Source organism: Hyperolius riggenbachi, chromosome 7 (assembly GCF_040937935.1).
Source record: "Hyperolius riggenbachi isolate aHypRig1 chromosome 7, aHypRig1.pri, whole genome shotgun sequence".
Taxonomy (NCBI): domain Eukaryota; kingdom Metazoa; phylum Chordata; class Amphibia; order Anura; family Hyperoliidae; genus Hyperolius; species Hyperolius riggenbachi.
This window is the reverse complement of record NC_090652.1, coordinates 314104973-314132939: the sequence shown is the minus strand read 5'-3', so window position 1 is coordinate 314132939 and position 27967 is coordinate 314104973. Positions and strand designations below refer to the sequence as shown.

At 47.3% G+C, this 27967-nt stretch overlaps 1 protein-coding gene across 5 annotated transcripts in view; it reads left to right on the top strand.

The window, feature by feature from the left end:
* Positions 1-27967, top strand: part of LOC137525218 (myosin-M heavy chain-like) — a 114059-nt gene that overhangs the window by 72893 nt on the left and 13199 nt on the right. For 4 of the 5 annotated variants that reach the window (XM_068246204.1, XM_068246203.1, XM_068246202.1 and 1 more), the window contains one exon: positions 23879-25605. In XM_068246204.1, the coding sequence (XP_068102305.1) occupies positions 23999-25605 (1607 nt within the window). In that variant the 5' untranslated portion in view covers positions 23879-23998. The remainder of the gene's footprint in view (positions 1-23878; positions 25606-27967) is intronic. The other variant, XM_068246206.1, reaches the window with a different exon arrangement.

Here is a 27967-nt window from a genome sequence, read left to right as displayed (position 1 = left end):
CAGAAGCATTGTTTTGGAATAAGAAACATGTGCTTATTAAGCCATCAGGTAGTGTTCTCAGAGCTGTGCCAGGAGTTTGTCTTTAAATATTCATTCTAGTCACGCCAGCTGGCTGTGTAGGACAATACCGCAGGCTTCTCTCCAGGCACACAGATGAAAAATAGATTATTTATTTATTAAAGTACATTTATACAGTTCTGACAATTTTCCTGCAGCACTTTCCAGAGTACACTGAAGAATTTAACCACTGACTGTCCCTTAGCGGGCTCAGAAACTAATGTCCCCCAACTCTGCCGCCCTTAGGGCCCTTCTCCACTACCCTGCATCTGATTCTGATCGCTAACAGATCGCAAAACGCACGGTACAGTAAAACTAATGGAGACAGCTGTGGCCATTTCCATCAGTGCGATCCGTTTGCGATTTTGTCCCGAGCGCAGCTGTCGCCCTTCCGCGTTTTGGATGCGATTAAGATCCTATACTATAGTATCACAATCGCATTCGTGCAAATTAGTTTAAAAACGCAATCGCAGTGCAATTGCCTTCACCTTTCACAGTGGAAAAGAGCCCTTAGGTTTCTTTTATACTGCAAATTGCAATTCCGATTTCCAATTGCGAATCCGATGTGCGATTTTCACCGAATGCTAGCAAGACTAGAAGAAAAATGCTGAAAAAAACACAGCATGCAGGACTTTGTTGTAATCCCATCAAAAATCGGAATCGCATGTAAATTTGCATCAAAATCGGAATTGCAGGTGGTGTAAAAGATCCCTCTGGGCTTTCTTCTAGCAAACTCCCCCAATAAAACAAGAAGTGTACAGTATATTTACTTCTAATGCTACATGCGATTCCGATTTTGATGCCATTTTAAAAAGTCCTGCGATCCTCGTTGTTCTTCTTGTATTGCTATCATACAGTGAAAATCACAATCTCACATCGGAATCGCGATTTCCAGTGAAATAAAGAAGCTTAATGCCGATAAAGTTATCCTAACAACTTCTTTCCCAAAGTGATGTCATTGACATAAAAATCTAAATATATTGTGATTGGCCCATAACATTAAACTACATTGAGCAGTGCAATACTGTGGTTCGATTGATTTTCAATACATTTTTCCCTAAGATCTATTGATCAGATTCTGATCAGATAGGGATTGATCGTTTAGCTAAATCCAGTGGCAATCTGTAAGTGTATGGTCACTTTTACTTGACTATTCTCCATTGTACTCCTGCAAAATAGAATTGAGCACCTGCTGGTCTGTGTAAGGCTATGTTCACACACTTTCTAAGCGCTTTTGCAAAGTGTAAGGATTGGTGTCAGCGGGAACAGATATCTCTGATTATGTGTGATCTGCAGAATCACCAATAATACAGATACTATACCTGATTATGTGTGATCTGCAGAATCACCAATAATCCAGACACTATACCTGATTATGTGTGATCTGCAGAATCACCAATAATACAGATACTATACCTGATTATGTGTGATCTGCAGAATCACCAATAATCCAGACACTATACCTGATTATGTGTGATCTGCAGAATCACCAATAATACTGGTATAGCCAGAAACAGGACAACCAATGTAAGGGTAGGTGCTTGGTGCAACAATAATGATAGAGATACTCGCTTTCCCAGAGGAGCGGGGAGAGAGGAATATCTCTCTATAACACAGGAATACAAACTTCAGCAAGCTGGAGATGCAGACAATAGTAAGATAGTTCACCCGAGGAGCGGGTAGAAATATGTTTAAACAAGTGTACTGATCACCCGAGGCGCGGGTGATTCAGACTGTAGTGTAGCCACTATCACCTGAGGAGCAGGTAGAGAGGATAGTACTGTAGTGACTAGTCACCTGAGGAGCAGGTGATAAAGACTGTACTGCAGCTACTGACCACCTGAGGAGCAGGTGATTCAGATAGTACTGTAGCTACTGACCACCTGAGGAGCAGGTGATTCAGATAGTACTGCAGCTACTGACCACCTGAGGAGCAGGTGATTCAGATGGTACTGCAGCTACTGACCACCTGAGGAGCAGGTGATTCAGATAGTACTGCAGCTAGTAATCACCTGAGGAGCAGGTGATTCAGACTGTACTGCAGCTACTGGCCACCTGAGGAGCAGGTGATTCAGATAGTACTGCAGCTACTGACCACCTGAGGAGCCGGTGATTCAGATAGTACTGCAGCTTGTAATCACCTGAGGAGCAGGTGATTCAGACTGTACTGCAGCTACTGACCACCTGAGGAGCAGGTGATTCAGATAGTACTGCAGCTACTGACCACCTGAGGAGCAGATGATTCAGATAGTACTGCAGCTAGCAGTCACCTGTGAAGCAGGAGCAGGTAGAAATATGTTTAAACAAGTGTACTGATCACCCGAGGCGCGGGTGATTCAGACTGTAGTGTAGCCACTATCACCTGAGGAGCAGGTAGAGAGGATAGTACTGTAGTGACTATTCACCTGAGGAGCAGGTGATAAAGACTGTACTGCAGCTACTGACCACCTGAGGAGCAGGTGATAAAGACTGTACTGCAGCTACTGACCACCTGAGGAGCAGGTGATTCAGACTGTACTGCAGCTACTGACCACCTGAGGAGCAGGTGATTCAGATGGTACTGCAGCTACTGTCCACCTGAGGAGCAGGTGATTCAGATGGTACTGCAGCTACTGACCACCTGAGGAGCAGGTGATTCAGATAGTACTGCAGCTAGTAATCACCTGAGGAGCAGGTGATTCAGACTATACTGCAGCTACTGACCACCTGAGGAGCAGGTGATTCAGATAGTACTGCAGCTACTGACCACCTGAGGAGCAGGTGATTCAGATAGTACTGCAGCTAGCAGTCACTTGTGAAGAAGGCAATGCTAGCAGAGAATCCCTCACCAGTGACTAGGCTCACTAGTGAGGACAGGAGAGTCAGACAAGCAGATTTGGCAACGAGCGGACAGATACGGTACAGAGACAGAAAGCTAGATCAGAGTAGTGTTTCAGGCAGAGTCGGCAACTATATCAGATAGGCAAAGGTTGAGGATCAGTAAACAGAAGAGTAGTCAAGCTAGCAGAAGGTCATAACAAATAATACAATTCAATTAGTACTTTAAGCTATCAACAGAATCTGGCTAAGTGTGGATCTCCAGCTGGTTCTAGCACACTTTGGGATCTGACTAGGTCTGAGTGCTAACACGTAGCATTTGCAACAGCAGACGCGGAGCAACTGAATGACCTGTCCTATATATACTGCAAGCGCTCCACAGTGCCGCCCCAGTCACTCAGCCAATCCGGAGCATAGCTGGAGTCAGCTGATCGCCTGATCAGCTGACTCCCCTTCTAGTTGCATAAAGGTCCTGTCGCTTGGCGCGCGCGTAGCCATTATTCTATGAGCAATTGAAGGACCAGGAAAGCACCAGCATGTAACTGCGCGGCGGGGACCGCCGGCTGAGACGCGGAGATAGCCGCCATGCCGCTTGCTGTTGCGGGAGTATCTCCGCTATCCATTACACAGAGCAATATTCTTTTTCACTTCCTGATGGTAGTCAGGAAGTGAACTCTTTCACCCAGAAATGAATAAATACAATGGCCTCAATTCACTAAGCTTATCTCTTGTCTTTAATAACTCTTCTAGAGTTGTTACCATGGTGATAAGGCATGTAGTATTCAGGAAACATTTTACCTCAGGCAAGCCTAAAGTTAACTCTTCTGTCTTTAAATTAACTCTCCAATCCTTAAAATAACTCCAGAGTTAAAGACAGGCTGTTCATTAACTGCGTGTGAAAATAACTACAGAGGAGGTAAATTAACTACAGAGGAGGTAACGTAAGGAATGAAGAGATAGGATAACTCTCTTACTGTGTGGAGGTAAGTTTTCTCTTGCCTTATTATCTCCAGCATGATCTTAGTGAATTGAGGCCAATGTATTTATTTATAGAAGCGCTGGGGAAATCGCTATACGAAGCGCTCAGAAAATGGTACAGACAGCGCTTTTTGGAGCGGATCACAAGCGAACCGCTCATATGTGAACACTCTCGTAGGGAATAATTGCACAAAACGCTCTAAGTGTGAACATGCCTTTATAGATGCTGTCAGATATCAGTATACTGGAATTACTGGGGCCAGCCCACACTACCCCGAACTACCAGCAACAACAAGTTCCTCCACCGCCAAACTTCACAGTTGGCTCTGTGCATGCAGACAGTAGTACGTATCTCCCACTACTATGAAGCTCTCATAGAACCTTGAATATTCTCCAGTTACACACACAGACTAGGCTACCATCATCTCCAGCTATAACTCCTAATTTTCAGGGGCTGATCTAGCATGAGTACAGGTGACCCCCCCCCACCCCTCAGTGATCTGCCTATTGGAGTCTTCCCTGCCTGATTATACATTGAATGAGCAGATTCCATTTTCTCTTTTAGTATGAGGTAACTGAACTGGACATGCACTGTCTGCGGCACTGACACGTGTGGCCTTGGCGTGTTACTGCCCCCGCGGGGGCTCCAGGTTAGTCTGCTCTCGTTATACATTGATTGAGCAGATGCCATTTTCTCTCAGACAGTCCATGGTGGAGTGTTTTATTTCCCGCTGTAAACACGTGAACCGTTTTATGATGTGTGAGTAAATGATATTTCCGTGACCTCTATGAATGCAGATGAGGCGTCTCCTCGCCGCGCTCACGCGGGCAGCCAGGCAGAAATGCCATTTATGCTGATTCCTTTCCACAGATTTTAATTGGCAATCAGAATCTGACACTTGATTAAAGGGACCACACTAGGATGTCTCGGCAGACCGCCTGTCACCTCCACGGCGTTGCTTTTGTTTGGCTGTGTTGTGGAGACAGAACCGTATACTGGGGATCATAGTGCGTGGTGGGGAGGGGCTGCAGCAGCGAGGACGATACCTCCAGCGCTTTGTGAATAATGGATGATAATTCCACCTTTGGAGATGTGAACGGCGGTGGGAGAGGTGCAGGAGGGCCGGACCATCGTCATGTGCTCACCTTCACAGCATGACACCCACCTGACATCTCCTGGCAATCGCCTGCGTGGCACAACAGCCGATCAATGACCAGCTTTACCAACTTAAACCAACACACTATAAAGATGCCATACGATACACAAGCACTTTAGGCTAAACTGCAGCCAGTTAAAGGCGGAAAATTGTAAAATGTAAAATACATGTGTATGCATATGTACAAATTGTACATTTGTTCCAAAGTAAAATGCACTATACATTTCTTTTTTTTTCCTATTTCGCCGTCACTTACAGTAGGCTGTAAAAATCTGACAGATCTGGTTTGGGACTATTAGCAGATGTATAAACACAGGCGCCAACAAGAATAAAAACTATTAAAATCCGTTTAAAGTGGACCCAAATTAAAAATACAAGATTTCAGAAATAAAATCTATTTTCTAAATTATAATAATAAATAGCAGCCTTTTTTCAAGTGCATGATGACAAGTATAAAATATTTTACATTTATTGGAGGAACCCCTCCCTTCCTTTCATATTGCTGGGACAGATTCGGCAAACTGGTGGAGGCGACAAAATACAAAAACAAATCACAGGCTGCTACTGATGATTAGTGATGGGCCGAACAGTTCGCCTGGCGAACCTCTCTGGGCCTCTTACTACTTCCGGGTCGCAATGACCCGGAGTAGTACGCCTGCGCTGCCTGGCGGAGCGCATCCTAGATCGCGCTCCTGTTGCCGGGCACTCTCTGCGCATGAGCGTGACGTCACTCATGACGTCAGTAAGAGGCCCATGGATTTAGAGATGTTCGCCGGCGAACGGTTCGGCAACCGTTCGCCACATCTCTACTGATGATGTCACGGGAGAGGTGATTTCAGCTTGTGTGAGATTTCACATAGACTCCGCCCCTGTGAGGGAGGGTAGCTGATGACAAACACACCCATGATCTAAAACCTCCTAAGCTCAGAAGTAATGGCTGCCACCTGTATAACCCTAGTTATGGAAAGAGGAGGGTGAAAAGCATGCACTGAAATGCTCATAGGCCTGAAGGAGTGTTTATTTATCTTTGTATGTGTCAGAGTGGTGCAACTACATATTTTGAATTAAAAAAATGTTTGGTTTGGGTCCGCTTTAAAAGGGGGAAGTTGGTGGACTTACCTCCCTCGTAGAACAAAACAGACAATTAGACATTACTATAATTCACAGTAACATTTATTAGATACTCCAAGTGTGCAACACGTTTCACGGATCTCAATCCCTTGACAGAGGTGCTCGGCCACCCTACAGACCCTTTTATGCATTCTCCAACATATTGCCTGATGAAGCAGGATTGAGACCCGTGAAACGTGTTGCACGCTTGGAGTATCTAATAAATGTTACTGTGAATTATAGTAACGTCTAAATGTCTGTTTTGTTCTACGAGGGAGGTAAGTCCACCAACTTCCCCCTTTTAAACAGATTTTAATAGTTTTTATTCTTGTTGGCACCTCTGTTAATACATCTGCGAATAGTCTAGTCCACCCCTGGTGGAGGGGTGTTTCCCCCTTTTCCGATCTACAGAGAACGACTTTTTAACTTGGGGTCAGGTTCTAATCCTCCCTACCTGCCTTTCCAGTGGTTGCCTTTGCGGCAACCTCTGTTTGTGAGTATAACCATTGTGTTTTTATAACCTACTATTACTCATAAAAAATACTACACTATATTGGGCTCTCGGTTTTCTTGTTCTTTTTCAAGCTGTTTTTAGATTAATCCACTTCCTCATTGGGGATTCTAAGTTTTTTTTTTTGTTTGTTTGTTTTTTAAAGCACTTTCTGAATGTTAGTTGCTCATTCCAACTGCTAACATAGTGGGTAGGGGGTGCTTTTGTAAAGAATAATTGCAAATACTGAGAATACCCCATGAGGAGATAGACTAGTCAAAAAACCTACGACGAGGAAGTTGCCCCGTCGTACACACTTTGCTAGAGATAAAGTGTAGAGAAACCGAGAGCCCAATATAGTGTAGTATGTTAAGCATAAATGAAATAAAGGTTATCGTGAGAAAATTATACTCACAAACATGGGTTACCACACAGGCAACCACTGTATAGGCAGGTGAGGAGATTAGACCTGTTCTCACTCAGGGATAAGAAGTCGCTCTCTGTAGATGCGAAAGGGGGTAGATCACCCCTCCACCCGGGGTGGACACGGTATAGCAGTAGGAGAACAGAGGCGCCAGCAGGATAAAAGTGGATAAAAACTTTAAAATTTGCTGGGAGGAAGTGGTGGACTTACCTCCATAAAGCAGACACGAAAGTGTAACGTTCGGTGAAGCACAGAGAGGTCTGATTACCGGTGAACTGCAGTATCACGGGAAATACAGACGTATATCAGATTATATGTGATCTGCAGTATCACCGATAATCCAATATACTAGCTAACCTCTGGTCACCTGAGTAGAGTGTAGTGATTGGTGCAACAGTAATACGGAGGACAAGCCTCAGTACAGTAAGGAAAACTGCACAGACTCCTTCCACAGGTCTGAGCTCTCCGAGACGGGAGGAGTCAGACTTACAGTGGGAAGGAAAGTCCGAAAGTGACACCCAGGCGTAAGTGTCACTAACGGGACAAAGAACCGCCTCCAATCGTGAGGTCGGTTCTCGAGGTCGGGCAAGCCAAGTCGTTAACACACTGACAGATAAGGTACAGAAACAGTAGGCAGAGGCGGAGTCTAGGTACAGGCAGGGTTCGGCAACAGGTATCAGAAATATCGGAGTACAAAATCAGGAGGCAGAGGCGGAGTCTAGGTACAGGCAGGGTTCGGCAACAGGTATCAGAAATAACGAGGTACAAGGTCAGAGTTCAGACGGATAGTCGAGGCAGGCAAAGGTCATAACATATAATCACAATCAAACTAGTACTTTAGGCTATCAACAGAATCTAACTTAGTGTAGGATTACAGCTCCTGCTGGTCCCGGCACACTAACGGATCTGACTAACGGATCTGGGTGCTCCCACATATGTGAACGCAACGCCAGACACGGAACAACTGAACCACCAGCAGTATATATACCCTAAGTGCCTCCCCAGCACCTCCCTAAGTGGAGGACCAATAGGGAGAGGTACTGGAGTCAGCTGACCAGCCTGGTCAGCTGACTCCCTTCAATGTGTCATAAATGATTCCCTGAGTGCGCGCGCGCGCGCGTCACTCTAAAACCCGAGGGACTACGAGTCCCAGCCACAGCAGCCCTGCTCTGTGCCCCCAATGCGGAGGCATGCGGCCCAACCGCCGCGTCTGACGCGGCGGTTTCTATGCGCTCCGCATGCCTCTGCACGGGGACAGCCGCCCCACGCTGAGAGGAGGCGGCTGCCTCTCCGTGCATGAGGCTACTGTCTGCGGGAGGAGCCGCCCGCCGCTGGCTCATGGCGGCGGCTCCTCCGCGCTTTCTCACAGTACCCCCCCCCCCCCCCCGAGGAGTGGACTCCGGACAGCTCCTTCCAGGTTTCTCTGGGTGTACAGCATGAAATTCTCTCACTAACTCATCTGCATGCATGCGGTTCCCAGGTACCCATTGCCTCTCTTCAATGCCATACCCCTTCCAATGTACGAGATACTGCACCGAGTTCTGAACCATACGTGAATCTATGATTTTTTCTATCTCATATTCGGGTTGAGCATCGACTAAGACAGGAGGAGGAGGAGTGGGACCCCCTAGACTGCGGGTTTGAGAAGTGATACATGAAAAGACCTCACTCCCCGCATGCTGGTGGGGAGATCAATGGTATATGTGACATTGTTGATCTTCTTAGTCACAGGGAAGGGGCCCACGAACCTGGGACCAAGTTTGTCAGAGGGTTGTTTCAGAGCCAAATGACGTGTAGAGACCCAAACCATGTCTCCAGGTTTGAAGTGCCACTCTACTGAACGTCTTTTATCAGCTTGACCCTTCTGATTAACAAAAGCTTTTCGTAAATTATCCCCCACTGTGCGCCAAATCTCTTTGAAAGATCTCTGCCAGGCTTCCAAAACTGGAAACGGAGAGGAGACCACAGGTAATGGTGAGAACTTGGGCAATCTTCCAGACACCACCTGGAACGGAGAGAATCCGGTGGAGGAGCTTTTTAAATTGTTCTGTGCGAACTCCGCGAAAGGCAGAAATTTGACCCAGTCGTTCTGTGTCTCCGCAACATAGCACCTCAAGAATTGCTCCAAAGACTGATTCTCTCCGTTTGCCCATTGGTCTGTGGGTGGTAGCCCGATGAAAATGACAGCTTCATACCCATTAGTTGGCAGAATGCCCTCCAAAATTTAGAAATGAACTGGACTCCCCGATCCGACACTATGTTCTCCGGAATACCGTGCAGCCGGAACACATGTGTGATAAACAAATCAGCCAATTCCTGGGCCGAGGGGAGACCTTTCAAAGGCACGAAATGGGCCATTTTACTGAAGCGGTCGACTACCACCCAAATGACCGACATGCCTTCTGACTTGGGAAGTTCACCTACAAAATCCATGGACAAATGGGTCCATGGCTCACTCGGGGTGGGCAAAGGCTGCAAGGTACCCACAGGTGCCAGCCGGGAGGGTTTACTCTTGGCACAAACCGCACATTCCCTCACGAATTCCTTGCAATCAGCTGCCAAGGAAGGCCACCAAGCACATCTGGCTACCAGATCCTGTGTTCTAGATGCTCCAGGATGCCCAGCATTCTTATGTGTATGGAACATCTCTAGAACCTGAAGACGGAACGGTAGCGGAATGAACAACACTCCTGCGGGCTTTCCTTCTGGAATGTCTTGTTGGAAGGGAATTAAAGTTCCCTTCCAATCCTCCCAAGTCTCTGTTGCGGCCAGTACCAACCTTTGGGGAATAATAGTCTCTGGAATGGAGGACTGTGCTGTCTCTGACTCAAAGCACCTGGACAAGGCATCCGCCTTAGTATTCTTGCTACCCGGTGTATACGTAATAATGAAAGAGAATCGAGAAAAAAATAATGACCAGCGAGCCTGGCGTGGGCTCAACCTCTTAGCTCCCTCGATGTATTCTAAATTTTTATGGTCAGTGTAAACCGTGACCGTATGCTCTGCTCCCTCTAACCAGTGTCGCCATTCCTCAAAGGCTAACTTAATGGCTAAGAGTTCTCTGTTGCCGATATCGTAGTTTTTTTCCGCAGGGGAGAATCTGCGGGAGAAATAGGCACATGGGTGCATTCTACCCTGCAAGCCAGATCGCTGAGACAGCACAGCCCCCACCCCGACCTCTGAGGCATCCACCTCAACAATAAAAGGAAAGGACGTATCCACATGTCTGAGGATGGGTGCAGAACAAAATAATCCCTTCAGGGTGGCAAAAGCCTGTAACGCCTCGGGAGACCAGTGAGTTGTATCTGCACCCTTCTTAGTGAGGCTGGTAAGTGGAGAAACCACCGAAGAGTACCCCCTTATAAACCTCCTATAATAGTTGGCAAAGCCAAGAAACCGCTGAAGCGATTTCAAGCCTACCGGCTGAGGCCATTCTAACACAGCGGAGACCTTGGCCGGATCCATGGACAGGCCTGTAGTAGAGATTATGTACCCCAGGAAAGCGACAGATGTTACCTCGAAGATACATTTTTCTAACTTTGCATACAATAGATTCTGCCTTAGTCTGTTCAAAACGAACCTCACGTGGGTTCTATGTTCAGAGAGACTGTTGGAGAAAATCAGGATATCGTCTAGATAAACTAGAACAAATCTTCCCAACACCTCTCTGAAGACCTCGTTGATGAGTTCCTGGAAGACGGCCGGGGCATTACATAACCCGAAGGGCATTACCAGGTACTCGTAATGCCCGTCTGGTGTATTAAAGGCCGTCTTCCATTCATCGCCCTTTCTTATGCGTACCAAGTTGTACGCACCCCGCAAATCCAATTTAGAAAAGATCTGGGCGCCAGTAATTTGTGTAAAAAGATCGTCTATCAAGGGTAGCGGATAGCGATTCTTTACTGTAATCTTGTTGAGACCGCGGTAGTCAATGCAAGGCCGCAGACCTCCGTCTTTCTTTTTTACAAAGAAGAAGCCTGCCCCAGCAGGTGACCGGGACGGCCGAATAAAGCCTTTGGCCAGATTCTCCCTAATGTACTCCTGCATCGCCAATTTTTCGGGCCCCGACAAATTGTACAACCGACCCCGGGGGGGTACACAACCAGAACGGAGGTCAATGGGACAGTCGAAAGGGCGATGTGGAGGCAATTTATCGGCAGCTTTAGGGCAGAAAACATCCGAATATTCAGCATACTGGTCTGGAACCCCCTCCACCTGAATTCTGGCCTGCCCCAATGTTAGCTTCCCCAAACACTGATGAAAACAATGGGGAGACCAGGAGGTTAACTGACCCGTGGCCCAGTCGATGTGTGGTGAATGGACTTGCAACCACGGTATGCCTAAGATAATAGTGGAGGTTGACATGTGCAGTACAAAAAATTGTAGCTCTTCCCCATGCAGAACCCCTATGGTAAGTCTCACCATCGGAGTCTGTGACAGGGAACGATTCCGTTGCAGAGGGGAATCGTCCACTGCCGTAACCTGAATGGGGGGTCTCACAGGAGTGAGTGGGAGGCCCAACTCCTGAGCAAATTCGAAGTTCATAAAATTAGCCGCTGAGCCAGAGTCAATAAAGGCTTCGGTGGCTACAGATTTATTCTCCCATGTAACCGTACAAGGGAGAAGTAATTTCTTCTCTTTAAGGGGTGCAATTTGCGTGCCCAGGGTGTCACCCCCCACTACTCCTAGGCAAACTCGTTTCCCGACTTGTTAGGGCAGTTTCGCACTCTATGTCCTGCCGCTGCACAGTACAGGCACAGCTGTTCTGTCATTCGTCGCCTTCGTTCTACCTGGGTCAGTCTTGACCGACCAATCTGCATTGGTTCGGGTGGTGGCAAGACCGGGGAGGGTGTGATAGGCGGAGACGGTGCCACTAGGGGTGTAGCGGATGGTGCCGCGTATGATGTCACCCTGACCCGGTGACTGCCCCTAGCCTGCCTCTGGTGGCGCAACCTGCGATCCACTCGAATGGCCGAAGATATGGCCTCATCAACCGTCTTGGGCTCAGGCACGGTTAACATTAAGTCAGAGACCTCCTCCGACAACCCAGACAAGAAGTAATCCATTAAGGCAAAGTTGTCAAACCTAGAAGTGACTGACCACCTGCGGAACTCCGCCGCATAATCCTCGACCGAACCTCTGCCTTGCCGCAAAAGTTTGAGCTTCCGCTCTGAGGTCGCAGCAAGGTCAGGGTCGTCGTAGATTATGGCCATGGCCTTAAAGAACTCGTCTACCGAGGTTAGAGCGGTATCGGTGGGACGCAGGTTATATGCCCAGGACTGGGAGTCCCCAGTCAACAAGGTTTTAATAAAGATGACCCGTTGGGTCTCAGTCCCCGAGGATCGGGGTCTCAATTCAAAATATGACAACACTCTACTCCTGATATTCCGGAAGTCAGACTTGTGGCCGGAAAACTTATCAGGCACAGGCATGCGTATGTCATCACTAGGAGGGGAACGTACTGAATCCACTGACGTCTGAAGGGTTTTCACAGAGCCTGATAAGGCATCGATTAGGGCTTTGTGCTGGCCCAGTGCTTGATGAATGTTATCCACCGAAGTGGCAAGCACCGTCAGAGGATCAGCGCGTGATTCCATCTGTTTTGTGGTCTGGCGTTCTGTAACGTTCGGTGAAGCACAGAGAGGTCTGATTACCGGTGAACTGCAGTATCACGGGAAATACAGACGTATATCAGATTATATGTGATCTGCAGTATCACCGATAATCCAATATACTAGCTAACCTCTGGTCACCTGAGTAGAGTGTAGTGATTGGTGCAACAGTAATACGGAGGACAAGCCTCAGTACAGTAAGGAAAACTGCACAGACTCCTTCCACAGGTCTGAGCTCTCCGAGACGGGAGGAGTCAGACTTACAGTGGGAAGGAAAGTCCGAAAGTGACACCCAGGCGTAAGTGTCACTAACGGGACAAAGAACCGCCTCCAATCGTGAGGTCGGTTCTCGAGGTCGGGCAAGCCAAGTCGTTAACACACTGACAGATAAGGTACAGAAACAGTAGGCAGAGGCGGAGTCTAGGTACAGGCAGGGTTCGGCAACAGGTATCAGAAATATCGGAGTACAAAATCAGGAGGCAGAGGCGGAGTCTAGGTACAGGCAGGGTTCGGCAACAGGTATCAGAAATAACGAGGTACAAGGTCAGAGTTCAGACGGATAGTCGAGGCAGGCAAAGGTCATAACATATAATCACAATCAAACTAGTACTTTAGGCTATCAACAGAATCTAACTTAGTGTAGGATTACAGCTCCTGCTGGTCCCGGCACACTAACGGATCTGACTAACGGATCTGGGTGCTCCCACATATGTGAACGCAACGCCAGACACGGAACAACTGAACCACCAGCAGTATATATACCCTAAGTGCCTCCCCAGCACCTCCCTAAGTGGAGGACCAATAGGGAGAGGTACTGGAGTCAGCTGACCAGCCTGGTCAGCTGACTCCCTTCAATGTGTCATAAATGATTCCCTGAGTGCGCGCGCGCGCGCGTCACTCTAAAACCCGAGGGACTACGAGTCCCAGCCACAGCAGCCCTGCTCTGTGCCCCCAATGCGGAGGCATGCGGCCCAACCGCCGCGTCTGACGCGGCGGTTTCTATGCGCTCCGCATGCCTCTGCACGGGGACAGCCGCCCCACGCTGAGAGGAGGCGGCTGCCTCTCCGTGCATGAGGCTACTGTCTGCGGGAGGAGCCGCCCGCCGCTGGCTCATGGCGGCGGCTCCTCCGCGCTTTCTCACAGAAAGACTGTCTGAATAGTAGCAATCACATTTATTAAATAGTACCCCAAAAAAGTGCAACGCGTTTCGCAGGCCCAGCCCGCTTCATCAGGCAATAAACGTGGGGACAAAACAGAATTTCGGCATTAGCAGGTGTAGCTCCTCAGTCACTCAGTCACTGAGGCGCTACACCTGCTAATGCCGAAATTCTGTTTTGTCCCCACGTTTATTGCCTGATGAAGCGGGCTGGGCCTGCGAAACGCGTTGCACTTTTTTGGGGTACTATTTAATAAATGTGATTGCTACTATTCAGACAGTCTTTCGTGTCTGCTTTATGGAGGTAAGTCCACCACTTCCTCCCAGCAAATTTTAAAGTTTTTATCCGCTTTTATCCTGCTGGTGCCTCTGTTCTCCTACTGCTACACTTTGCTAGAGGAGGTGTGTGTGCAACATTGTTCCCCGAATTGTCACCTGAGGGATCGTGTCTCAATCCCTGATGGGCAAAAATTATCACATGTGTGGCAACTTGGCGGCCAATCAACCATCCGATCTGATTATTATAATTGAATCCAATGAAAATTGGTGCCGCCAACATCATGCTCGATCGACAATGCAACCAGTTTCAGGCTAAAGTGGGTCGCATGAATTGGTTGGACATGCTGCAAGATGTTGGTCTGTCGTGGTTAGTCGGGTGCACAGCAGTAACAGCAAGCGATATCGGGATGAGCGATGAACGCAACAAAATCCCTGACACTGTTCCTTCTAGCACTCAATGTGTCCCGCTGGTTCCCAGTGCACTGTGCATTACCTGTCTGTGGCCGCTGCTGGCTCCAGGCACTGTCCTCCATCCACGTGGCTGTGGGCGTACACATAGGCGTGTGTGATGTCATACATCTTCCCACGTTACTCCGGCAACCACGTGGGGTGCGTATATGGACGTAGCATCCTGGAGCCAGCAGCAGATGTGGACAGGTAATGTATAGGGCACCGGGGGTCACATGGACCGTTGGGGGGGAGGGGATATTGTTGGGGCGGTGAGGAGGCAGATGCGGTGTCACAGGGCCGATTCCGGATCGATTTCAGCATGAGTTTGATTGGGAATCGGCCTGCGGTGTATGGGTAATCAACAGCTCTCTCTCTGATCAGCCAAATAGAGAGCGGTAGGTGCACAGGGTCAGCTAGTACAGCTTCATTGGAGTGCTCTGAGCCCAAAACAAGGTCATCAGCAGATACTAGAGAAAAGCAGCTGAGCACTTCCAATTAAAACGCCAGTTTATTGAAATAAAAATCCATCAAGCAGTACAAAACACAGCAGCATAGGAGAGAGGGTAAAGCATGTATGGAGGTCGACAGCTGTTTCACACTCACTCAAATGGAGTGCTTCATCAGGACCTGGGTTGGGTCAAGCTGTATTGTTGAATTACGTAACGATTTTTTAACGTTAATATCTTTTCGTTATTATTTCCCGTCTGTTTTTACAGCAGTATTTATCGTTAACCAAGTTTGACAATGATGTTTATTGGTATCAGATTTCGTTATCTAGCCAGGCCCTTTTTTCATACACGCTTGCATTTGCAGAGTTTTGCCCATTGTACTCCAGCTGCTTCTCTCCGAACATTGCATGGCTGTTGCCTTATAGGGATGGCCCAGCCTTGGAGAACTCATGGGGCTTGATTCACAAAGCGGTGCTAACAGTTAGCACGCTGGTGAAAAGCCCTTTATCACGCCTAAACTCAGTTTAGACGTGATAAGTTTAGGTGTGATAAGTTTAGGCGTGATAACTATAGCACCAACTGGGTTAGCACCGCAGTGCACAGCTGATCAAAAGTTTTGCGCTAGAAAACTCTGGTGCACTTCGCATAGAGTTTAATGGCGCTGCTTTGCGTGCGGGACTTTGCGCGCGATCTAAACTTATCACGCCTAAACTGGCTTTTCACCAGCGTGGTGCAATGGTTATCACGCCTAAAGTCTCTAACTGGGTTAGCACCGCTTTGTGAATCAAGCCCATAGAGAAGCACTTGATCAGTTTAACCAGCTGATAGATTTGTAAGCCTATGATTTGCTGTGATGACTTCCTGGTTTAACACATGATCAGGACCAGCAAATCAGAGCCTTACAAATCTATCAGCTGATCAAACTGATCATGTGCTTCTCCAGGAGTTCTCCAAGGCTGGGCCATCCCTATTGCCATACACAATGATGGAGGGAAGGGAGACAGCATACATCTAGCCATGCCTTGCTGTACATGTAGTACGCTCTCCTCCCCATCCTGTCCTCTTTAGGTAGCAGGTGAGGATAGTATTGCCATACACAATGATGGGGGGACAGCATACATCTAGCCATGCCTTGCTGTACATGTAGTACGCTCTCCTCTCCATCCTGTCCTCTGTAGGTGTTGGCGAGATGTGCCGACATATTTCCACTCGACAGTCGTCAGCCAGAAACCAGCAAATTCTTCCAGCCCTCATTAACTGAGCTGATAATCTGCTCACGTCCGCCGCTAATTGTCACCGCGCAGATTAACCAGGCTTGTGTCACTTGGAAGACCTCTTTGGAGATAAATATATCCATGTGAGTGAATTTCCATGTGACGCACAACTATATCACACAAGAGCTTTTACTGCTTAATAATAAGCTGCAAATCGGCTCAAGTCATTCCTGAGGCTTCTGAAGAAATATGTCAAAAATATCTGAATAGTGCGCAGTGCAGTGCTGACAAGGAAGCATGCGTATCTGAGCACTGTGCATGGGTGCACACACACATCCAGAACTGGCCAATCACTGACAAGGAAGCATGCGTATCTGATCGCTGTGTATGGGTGCGCACACACATCCAAAACTGGCCAATCACAGACAAGGAAGCATGCGTATCTGATCGCTGTGCATGGGTGCGCACACACATCCAAAACTGGCCAATCACTGACAAGGAAGAATGCGTATCTGAGCACTGTGCATGGGTGCGCACAAACATCCAAAACTGGCCAATCACAGACAAGGAAGCATGCGTATCTGATCGCTGTGCATGGGTGCGCACACACATCCAGAACTGGCCAATCACTGACAAGGAAGCATGCGTATCTGATCGCTGTGTATGGGTGCGCACACACATCCAAAACTGGCCAATCACAGACAAGGAAGCATGCGTATCTGATCGCTGTGCATGGGTGCGCACACACATCCAAAACTGGCCAATCACTGACAAGGAAGCATGCGTATCTGAGCACTGTGCATGGGTGCGCACAAACATCCAAAACTGGCCAATCACAGACAAGGGAGCATGCGTATCTGATCGCTGTGCATGGGTGCGCACACACATCCAAAACTGGCCAATCACTGACAAGGAAGCATGCGTATCTGAGCACTGTGCATGGGTGCGCACAAACATCCAAAACTGGCTAATCACAGACAAGGAAGCATGCGTATCTGATCGCTGTGCATGGGTGCGCACACACATCCAAAACTGGCCAATCACTGACAAAGAAGCATGCGTATCTGATCGCTGTGCATGGGTGCGCACACACATCCAAAACTGGCCAATCGCTGACAAGGAAGCATGCGTATCTGATCGCTGTGCATGGGTGCACACACATCCAAAACTGGCCAATCACTGACAAGGAAGCATGCGTATCTGATCGCTGTGCATGGGTGCGCGCACACATCCGAAACTGGCCAATCACTGACAAGGAAGCATGCGTATCTGATCGCTGTGCATGGGTGCGCACACACATCCAAAACTGGCCAATCGCTGACAAGGAAGCATGCGTATCTGATCGCTGTGCATGGGTGCGCACACACATCCAAAACTGGCCAATCACAGACAAGGAAGCATGCGTATCTGATCGCTGTGCATGGGTGCGCACACACATCCAAAACTGGCCAATCACTGACAAGGAAGCATGCGTATCTGAGCACTGTGCATGGGTGCGCACAAACATCCAAAACTGGCCAATCACAGACAAGGAAGCATGCGTATCTGAGCACTGTGCATGGGTGCGCACAAACATCCAAAACTGGCTAATCACAGACAAGGAAGCATGCGTATCTGATCGCTGTGCATGGGTGCGCACACACATCCAAAACTGGCCAATCACTGACAAAGAAGCATGCGTATCTGATCGCTGTGCATGGGTGCGCACACACATCCAAAACTGGCCAATCACTGACAAGGAAGCATGCGTATCTGATCGCTGTGCATGGGTGCGCACACACATCCAAAACTGGCCAATCGCTGACAAGGAAGCATGCGTATCTGATCGCTGTGCATGGGTGCACACACATCCAAAACTGGCCAATCACTGACAAGGAAGCATGCGTATCTGATCGCTGTGCATGGGTGCGCGCACACATCCGAAACTGGCCAATCACTGACAAGGAAGCATGCGTATCTGATCGCTGTGCATGGGTGGGCACACACATCCAAAACTGGCCAATCGCTGACAAGGAAGCATGCGTATCTGATCGCTGTGCATGGGTGTGCACACACATCCAAAACTGGCCAATCGCTGACAAGGAAGCATGCGTATCTGATCGCTGTGCAGGAGTGCGCACACACATCCAAAACTGGCCAATCACTGACAAGCAAGCATGCGTATCTGATCGCTGTGCATGGGTGCGCACACACATCCAAAACTGGCCAATCACTGACACATTTTACCACCTCCATGTAGCATTGCTCCCAACTGTCCCTCCTTTGGAGGGACAACCCCTCTTTGGGACCCAATCCCCTGGCACACTGTCCCTCTTTCTTCCTCACTTGTCCCTCTTTCAGGTCCGATGTGCAGATTTATGGAAATGTATACAGGAAGTTGGAACCTGAAAGCTCACAAACTTGGTCATTGAGTGATTGTGTGTCAAGGTTACAAAAAGTGGGCGGAGCCAAAACCAAATTTCACTGGTCAAATATAAACTGCAGCCATTCTTACACTGTTATTGGCAGGGTTCTCAAACTTTGCACAGTTGGTCACTTGGTGACTGGGACTAATATTCAGGAAATGGGTGGAGCCTACAACAGCCAATCAAAATTCCCCTGTTGATTTTTATGTTGAATATTTAATTTGCTACCATTCTTACACTGTTAATAGCAGATGCCTCAAACCTGCTACAGTTGGTCACTGGGTGACTAGGGTTTAAATTCAGAAAGGTGCGGAGCCACAAACAGCCAATCAAATTTGCTTAAATTCAATGGAAATATACAAATTATCGATACCAAGGACCCCAAAGCTTATAAACTTGATAATTGAGTGACTGTATGCCAAGGTTAGAAAAAGTGGGCGGCGCCAACAACTAAATTTTTTTAACATGGGAAAATATAAACTGCAACCATTCTTACACTGTTTAAGGCAGGGTTCCCAAACTTGACACAGTTGGCCACTGGCTGACTGGGATTAATATTTAGAAAGTGGGAGGAGCCTACAAATGCCAATCAAAATTCACCTATTGATTTTTCAAAGGGAATATTTACATTGCTGCCATTCTCACACTGTTAATGGCAGAGGCCTCAAATATGGTACAGTCAGTCACTGGGAGACTTGGGTTTACATTCTGTAAAGGGGTTGGGCCACAAACAGCCAATTAGATTTGTTAGATTGATTTCAGGCATTCTGTTATTGGCAGGGTTCTCAAACTTGACACAGTTGGTCACTGGATGACTGGGATTCATATTCAGGAAACTGGGTGGAGCCTACAACAGCCAATCAAAGTCAACTATTGATTTTCAAGGGGAATATTTACATTGCTGCCATTCTTACACTCTTAATGGCAGATGCCTCAAATCTGGTACAGTCAGTCACTGTGAGACTGGGGTTTACATTCTGTAAAGGGGGCAGGCCACAAATAGCCAATCAGATTTGTTTAATTTAAATTGAAAAAAACTTATTGATGCCAAGGACCCCAAAGCTTATAAACTTGGTCATTGAATGACTGTATGTCAAGGTTACAAACAGTGGGCGGAGCCAAAAACAACTAACTTTTTAGAAAATATAAACTGCAGCCATTCTTACACTGTTAATGGCACATGTAACGGTGTGTAGCAGCTAGGATCTGAGTACTGGTGATCTGCAGTATCACCAATAATGCAGATACTATATCTGATTATTAGGTGATCTGCAGAATCACCAATAATACAGATATAGAGTAGAACGATAGGCTACCAACTTTAATAGTGTGTGTGTGGAGTGATTGGTGCACACAGTAGTACTCTGAAGATTCCCACATTAACCTCCCAGGCGGGAGAGATCAGCTAAGGACTTCAGGAGTAGCCTCACCAGTGGCAATCGGCCCACTGGTGAGTAGAAGCGTTGGCAACACACAGGCAGATAGGTACAAAATCGGTAAGCAGAAATCAGAGTGAGGGGCAAGCGGATAGTCGGCAACAGAATCAGATGGCTAAAGTACAGAATCAGAAAGCAGGCTCAGAGTCAGAGGTCAGGCAAGGTTCGGCAACGGTATCAGATAGGCGTAGGTACAGAATCAGAGAGCGAGAGAATAGTCAGGAACGAGCAAGGTCAAACAGGTAATCAATACAATACAATCAATATCCTAGTCTAGGTGTGAAGTCCTTGGCATCAACACCTGGGATCTAGTCTATGGTCTGAGCGCTAACACACAGGTATTCACGACAACAGACAGCGAGCTACTGACAGCTCGCTGTCTTTATGCCAGCAGGGGAGCCCTGAGTCACGGCCCCGCCAGCCGGCCAATCAGGGGCGAGGAGCTCTCCCTGTGATGTCAGCTGACCTGCTGGTCAGCTGACTCGCCTCCTAGAGGCGTAAATACGGTGACGTGGCCGCGCGCGCGCACTAGTCTGGTGGTGAGCGTGGGCGAGAGGCCAGCGTGCGGGGAAGCCGAGAGAGCGGCGGGGACGGAAGAAACAGCGTCCCCGCCGCTCGTTACAGCACGGTTCTCAAACTTGACACAGTTGGTCACTGAGTGACTCTGGTTCAAATGCTGGAGAGAGGTGGAGTCACAAACAGCCAATCTGATTTGTTTAATTTCTATGGTAATATACAAATTATTGATGCCAAAGCTCACAAACTTGGTCATTGAGTAATTGTGTGTTAGGGTTAGAAAAAGTGGGTGAAGCCAACACCAGCCAAATACATACCCGGGCAACGCCGGGCAATCAGCTAGATTCAATAAAAACATGTTTTCCTACTTTTTATATGCCATGCAGTTATCATATTTGCCTTTGTGCATAAGTATTATTATTAATTGAGAAATTATACGTTCCCAAAGTACACTTTTTTTGCTCTGAAAGCTGACTTTGCATTTTATTTATAACTGCTTTATTCATGTTCTAACGTAAGCAGAAATGCTTTCTGATTGTCTGACTTTGTTCAGGAGACCCGGCAGTGTCAGAGAAGTGTTTATTTGCATTCCTCACTTGATACAATTAAATACAAGATAACATTATCTCCACTTCGGATGCGCCAAGCTTTGCTGGCAGGGAACAGCTTTGCTGGCAGGGAACTTCTAAGTCCTGTGTGTAACCCTTTGAATGCTGTTCTAGTCAAGAAAAAATGCTGGTTGTATATAATATGCTGTAAATAATCTATTAGAGCAAAGAAGAAATTCTGGGTTTCATTCCGCTTTAAGTGTCCCTCTTTCTTATCTCTAAAAGTTGGAAGGTACAATGTAGTATGAGGGACCACAGATTTTGGATACTATGAACAGATTGTGTAGGAGAGGGAGAGAGAGAGAGAGAGATGTGTGTGTTTTCTGTCATTTGAAATTATCATTGCTTGATACTAGCAAAATTCAGCTAAACTTAATTAGTCAAGCTAAACTTAATCAGTCAAAGCTCTCATTTATCTGGCTGCTGGTTAATTAACCAGCAGCTCCGGACATTAATAAGCTAGGTTTAATACCCCCCCCCCCAGGGTTTTTACTTGTGTTTTTTTGCTTATAATGCTAGGTACACACCATACAGTTTTTACGGCAGACAGATGGTTCGATAGATAATTTCCGTCATGTCCAATATTATTTTCGATCGTTTTTCTGGTCGATTTCTCATAGTAGTGAATGGAAATAGATAATGAAAGATAAGAGTATCGACCAGAAAATCGAATCAAAAATCGATCAGACAGAAAATCGACCGAAAAAACGCATTGTGTGTATTTAGCATTCGTTTACAAGAGCAGATGGCAGATAACTTGTTGGATAATGTGTATAATAATGTATATGTTGCATATGATGGTTTATCAATACTGGTCTATTCACAGATTTCTTACTTAGGTTCTCCAGAGGCTAATCCACAGATATCATCATTATTGTAGACTTATATAGTTTCAGCATCTTCTGTGATGCTGAAATAAAACAAGATCACCTATTAGCGAGGATCCACATTATACGCTCTGCCGTGTATTATAACGTCCGTTATAAGCGCACAGTAATATGCTGCAGTGGTCCCACAATGGGCCCATTCACATCTGTGCGTTGGCTCCTCGGTGCATACGACTAAATTGTAATAATGCGAGATGAGCTGCGAGCTACCGAACAACGCGTACGTCAAGCCCGCATGGCAAATGAGTGGCGATGAGGTGGTGATGAGGTCATCAGCTGTATCTGAGCTTTTTGCAGTATATATACTGTAAGTGCTTGTCTGTAGCTCCTTACTGCCAGAAGAGTGGGGCTTCCTTCCCCAGCACAGAGCAGATCACCTGACACCACCCTCCTCCTCCCAGCAGGATGTGGGAGGGATTTAATGCTTTGACACACTCTGATCATGAATAGCGAGGTAAGACTGAACAGTAGCTGCAGTGCCGGCCACAAAGGGTTAATCTTTCACCAGCAGAGTGAGGAGACAGTCAGGCGGAGGTGATCTCTATTCATAGCTACTCCCTGACTCCCTCATGGGTGGGCGATGATGAGATGGGGAGGAGTCTTTATAGAAAATGCAGTTACAGGAGTCAGCCAGGAAATTTCATAATATATAAAAAGATGGGGAGGCTGAATTAGTGTCTTAAAGAGACTCCGTAACAAAAATTGCATCCTGTTTTTTATCATCCTACAAGTTCCAAAAGCTATTCTAATGTGTTCTGGCTTACTGCAGCACTTTGTACTATCACAGTCTCTGTTATAAATCAACTTATCTCTCTCTTGTCAGACTTGTCAGGCCTGTGTCTGGAAGGCTGCCAAGTTCTTCAGTGTTGTGGTTCTGTGATGCATCTCCCCCCTCCAGGCCCCTCTCTGCCCACTGCCTGGGTATTATTTAGATTAGGGCAGCTTCTCTCTTCTCTCTTATCTTTTACAAGCTGGATAAATCCTCCTCTGAGCTGGCTGGGCTTTCACATACTGAGGAATTACATACAGGCAGAGCTGTCTGCACTCTGCAGGAAGAAACAGCCTGACACTTCAGTGGAAGATAGCTGCAGGGGGAAAGAAACACACAAATGATCTCTTAAGATTCAAAAGGAAGGGTGTATACAGCCTGCTTGTGTATGAATGTATTTTCTATGTGTGGACATACTGTACATCAACCTATTTCCTGTTTTGGTAGCCATTTTGTTTGTTTATAAACAAACTTTTTAAAACGGTTTTTAACCACTTTTAATGCGGCGAGGAGCGGCGAAATTGTGACAGAGGGTAATAGGAGATGTCCCCTAACGCACTGGTATGTTTACTTTTGTGCGATTTTAACAATACAGATTCTCTTTAAAGCACACCTGAACTGAGAGGGATATGGAGGCTAAGAAATTTGTTTCCTACAATACATATTGCCTGGCTGTCCTGCTGATCCTGTGCCTCTAATACATTTAGCCATAGCCCCTGAACAAGCATGCAGATCAGGTGCTCTGACTGATGCGTGACTGGATAAGATGCATGCTTGTTTCAGGTGTGTGATTTAGACACTACTGCAGCCAAACAGATCAGCAGGACTGCCAGGCAACTGGTATTGTTTAATAGGAAATAAATATGGCAGCCTCCATATTGCTCCCACTTTAGATTCCCTTTAAGAAAACTAAGCCTGGATGATTTGTGGTCTTTTATGATCTCTAGCCCTGGAGAACCTTAGAAAGTGAGGTCCTGTGTGTCTTCTCTATAAAGCACTGGCCAGTTAATAAATGTGTATCATATAACTGTTACTAATGTTACTTTTCTCTTCTTTTTTGGAAGGGCACCTCCTCATGACTGCAGAAGACTCCAGCCTCCTCCTCGCCGCGGCCTCACCCTCGGGTGCTCAGTGCTTCTGCTAGAATGTGAGTACTCCCAGCAGAACCAGCTGTCATCCATGCTATGGACACTCAGCATCATCACGGCTGCTTGCCGGGGCCCCTCTACCTTCTCCAGCATCCGTGTGCAAACCTCCCATGTCCATCTGCTATGACATACATCCGTGCCGATGATCCGCATGAACATTCCAGAACCATCTCCAGCCCCCGCAACTACCCGCTGAGCACGAAGCATGGCTGGGAGGAGTCCCCACTGAGCGGCATGCATCCCTTAAAGAGTGTAGGGTGCCATGTTGTAGGAGGGGAGTGTCACCCTTTCCAGGCTTGCCATGCAGGACCACCGGGCACCATGGCTGAATCCAGGCTGTACCGGAGCCTGGAGAACCTGCACTGGGCAGAGTCCAATGTATTTGCCCACTACAGAAGTATGGATAGCGAGTTTATTCTGCATTGTAGAAGCATGCGGCACCTGTCTGAAGGATCGGCAGGGAACGTGCCTGTCCACGGCATGGCGGACAAGGTGGCCCTTCAGAGAGACCTGCCTATACCTCCTCTTGCCAAAATTCACCACTGGCTTTTCCCAACAGCCGACGACAAGGCCTCCTACAGTGACGCCAAACGGGAACTTAAGGAAAAACTTAGGACTCATAGCAACAAGACTGTGGAGCCCACCAGGCCCGTCCGCCCACAGACTTATATCGCTGACTTTATGGCTAGAGCCACGGCGGATAGGCCCTGCCAGCACTGTAAATGTACCACAGCCTGTAGCACACCCCCTGCACTTCCAAATAGCACAACTGCAGTAGTCCGGCACTGCACAAGTAACTTACCCCACAGGACTACCCCAGAGCACATCAAGCAGGAGGCCAGGAGGCGACTCCAGCTCCGAAGGCAGAACAGCTCACCAAACCTAACTCTTTACCAAGGAGAGACTGATGGTAAAAGCCTGGTTAAGTCAAAGACTGCCGAGTCCTTCAATGAACAGAGGCAATGTCCTGGCAGAAGCTGGGAAACTATTTCCGCTGGAAAGCCATGCATCAAAAGCAAGTTGTACATACCAACGTTTGAAGAGTTTAAGAGGATGCGTAACAAAGATAAAAACTGTCCGACTAAAAGAGACGACTGTCTAGAAACTTTCGAATCTTCAGAAGAGAAGAAATCAGAGCAAGTCAGAGATACAAACTGTGATCAGATAATAGATACAGAAACCTCCGACCATACACTGGACCAGGAAAGAGTGCAATCCCTATCTCCTCCTTGTGGAAGCAGAAAGACGCCAGATCACCCCCAAAGTGAAGGGTCCTCGAGCGATGGTGATGACAACAGCAGAGGTCCGTACATTGTAGAGCATGGCTCAGTAGACAGCAGAGCTTACCCTTCATATCGGCCTGCACCCGCAACTCCCATTTGTTCCAGTCCTGTTCCAAGGTCCCCATTGCAGACGATTACCATGCGTAGTGAGAAAGACCAGCTTGTAGTGTGTGAGCCTCATGCTGCCAGTAGTGCTAGTAAGTTCTCCAGCATGGCCGAGTTGGGCCAGGCTTCTGAAGCCCACTCTTCTTGCTGTCCGTCTTTGCTTTTAGAAGCGACTGACCTGTCTGGATATGGTGCCAAGCTGCAGAAGATGAAGGATGGACTCATAGGTTCCGCTCTGGACCTGATCAAAAAAAGGTAAAATGCTGACATTTATCTTCTTGGTGCTGCACAATTTCGATGGTGGTCACGGCCTAAACGTATGAAGATGTCCCCCTCAGACACTCCATTACTCCACTCACATTCCAAAGCCCCTAGTACCCTCTCCCACCAGTCCACACCTGCAGGACACAGTGTACTGACTTTTCTGATGCTCCCTTTGACAGTTGTATGCTTCTGCAGATGGTAAATGGTCTCTTTACTAAAGTGAATGGAGAGGCCATTTACCATCTGCTCCATGGTGCCATCTATGGATTGGAGGAAGCAGACAGGTGGGAGGTGCTATGGGGCTTTTAAAGGGTATTATGGAATTTAGAGGATACCTGACCTGAGGAGAAACTACCTAAGCAAAGCATGGAGGCATGTTTATGCTGGATACAAATACCTCTGAGCGTTGTTTGTTCCTCTCCTCATTCCCCCAGGCCCTGTAATTACTCCTTGAATAATTAGACTTTTGACTAATGTCAAATTTTCCAACAGGAAGAAGCAGGCTTGCTGTGATGTGACTGCCTATCACCCGCCCATTACCTCCTTGTTAGGGGAGTGAATGTGACAAGAAGGGAAAGGGAATGGGAGGGAATATTGTGAAAAGCCTGCCTCTTGCTGGGTTTTAAGGAGTGGAACGAGGAGAGGAACAGTCAAAATAGATCAAACGCAGATAACATGCCCCCCACAAATCAAATGCAGATAACATGCCCCTCCCCCCTCCCACATGCTCGCATACACACACACAAATCAAATGCAGATACATGCCCCACGGATCAATTGCAGATACCATGTACCCACAGATCAAATGCAGATAACGCCCCCCACAGTTCAAATGCCTATAACCAATCCCCTAAAGGTTAAATGCAGATAACATGCACCCATAGATTAAATGCAGATAACGTCCCCCACAGATCAAATGTAGATAGCATGTCCCCCACAGATCAAATGCAAATAGCATGTCACGCACAGATCAAATGCTGATAACACATCCCCCAGAAATCAAATCCAGATAGCATGTCCCCCCACAGATCAAATGCAAATAACATGTCCCCCCACTGATCAAATGCAGATAACATGTCGCTCACAGATCAACAGCAGATAACATGTCCCCCCACAGATCAAATGCAGATAACAGGTCCCTCACAGATCAACAGCAGATACCATGTCCCCCCACAGATCAAATGCAGATATCATATCCCCCCACAGATCAAATGCAGATATCATGTCCCCCCACAGATCAAATGCAGATAGCATGTCTCCCACAGATCAAATGCAGATATCATATCCCCCCACAGATCAAATGCAGATATCATATCCCCCCACAGATCAAATGCAGATACTATGTCCCCCCACAGATCAAATGCAGATATCATGTCCCCCCACAGATCAAATGCAGATATCATGTCCCCCCACAGATCAAATTCAGATACCATGTCCCCAATATATAAAAATACACCTCTTTGGAAGGATTTATATGGGGTGAGTATGTGGGCGCATCTCAGTATGATGTTCTCCTTGCAAGCTTTGTCGCGCTCTCCTCTGTCCTGGCCTTTGCTATTCCTGACCTGTGAAATGGTCTTCTATTTATCATGCCTTAAAGGACTTCCGAGGCGACAAATGAAATCTTTACTTACCTAGGGCTTCTTCCAGCCCCTAGAAGTCATTTTTGTCTCTCGCCGCACCTCCGGTCTTCTACTTGATCCCGCTAGCAACCTCTAAGGATCGCTGAACGCACCCATGTCAGGGGCAGTACACTGCCAATTAAGTGGGTGTGTTCATGCGCGTGGCAGGCACATCCCCACACATGCGCAGAGGACACCAACCCATCGGGGGTCAGTGATCCTGCAGAGGCTGCCAGAAGGACCCAGGAGAAGGCCAGAGCTGCAGTGAGGGACACAAATAACTTGGGGCTGGAAGATGCCCCAGGTAAGTAAAGCTAGATTTAATTTGTCGCCTCAGAAGTCCTTTAATGTACATACACATTACACAGTACCCACAGTACATACATTGGAAAAGAAGCAGTTAATATGAAAACTGCTAGAATAGCTGGGGGGTCGTAAACAGCATTGAACTTTTCCAATGTGCCTGAAAGCCCTTTCTAATACTGAAAAGTCCCCCTGTGTGGATGTTCTTCCCTCCCTGGCACCACGGACCTTTAAGTATCTTTAAGTATTAGGACCCTACAGTACTTACATTATAATAGAAGAAGCTATTGGGAACATTGACAAAATTCAATGGTGTTCTCTCTCGCTCATCCTTAGTAGGCAATGGTTAATTTGGGCAAAAATATTGCCACCCGTTATCCCAATAGATATTTATCTATAGTTGAAGGATGCCCGAGGTGAGGATGATA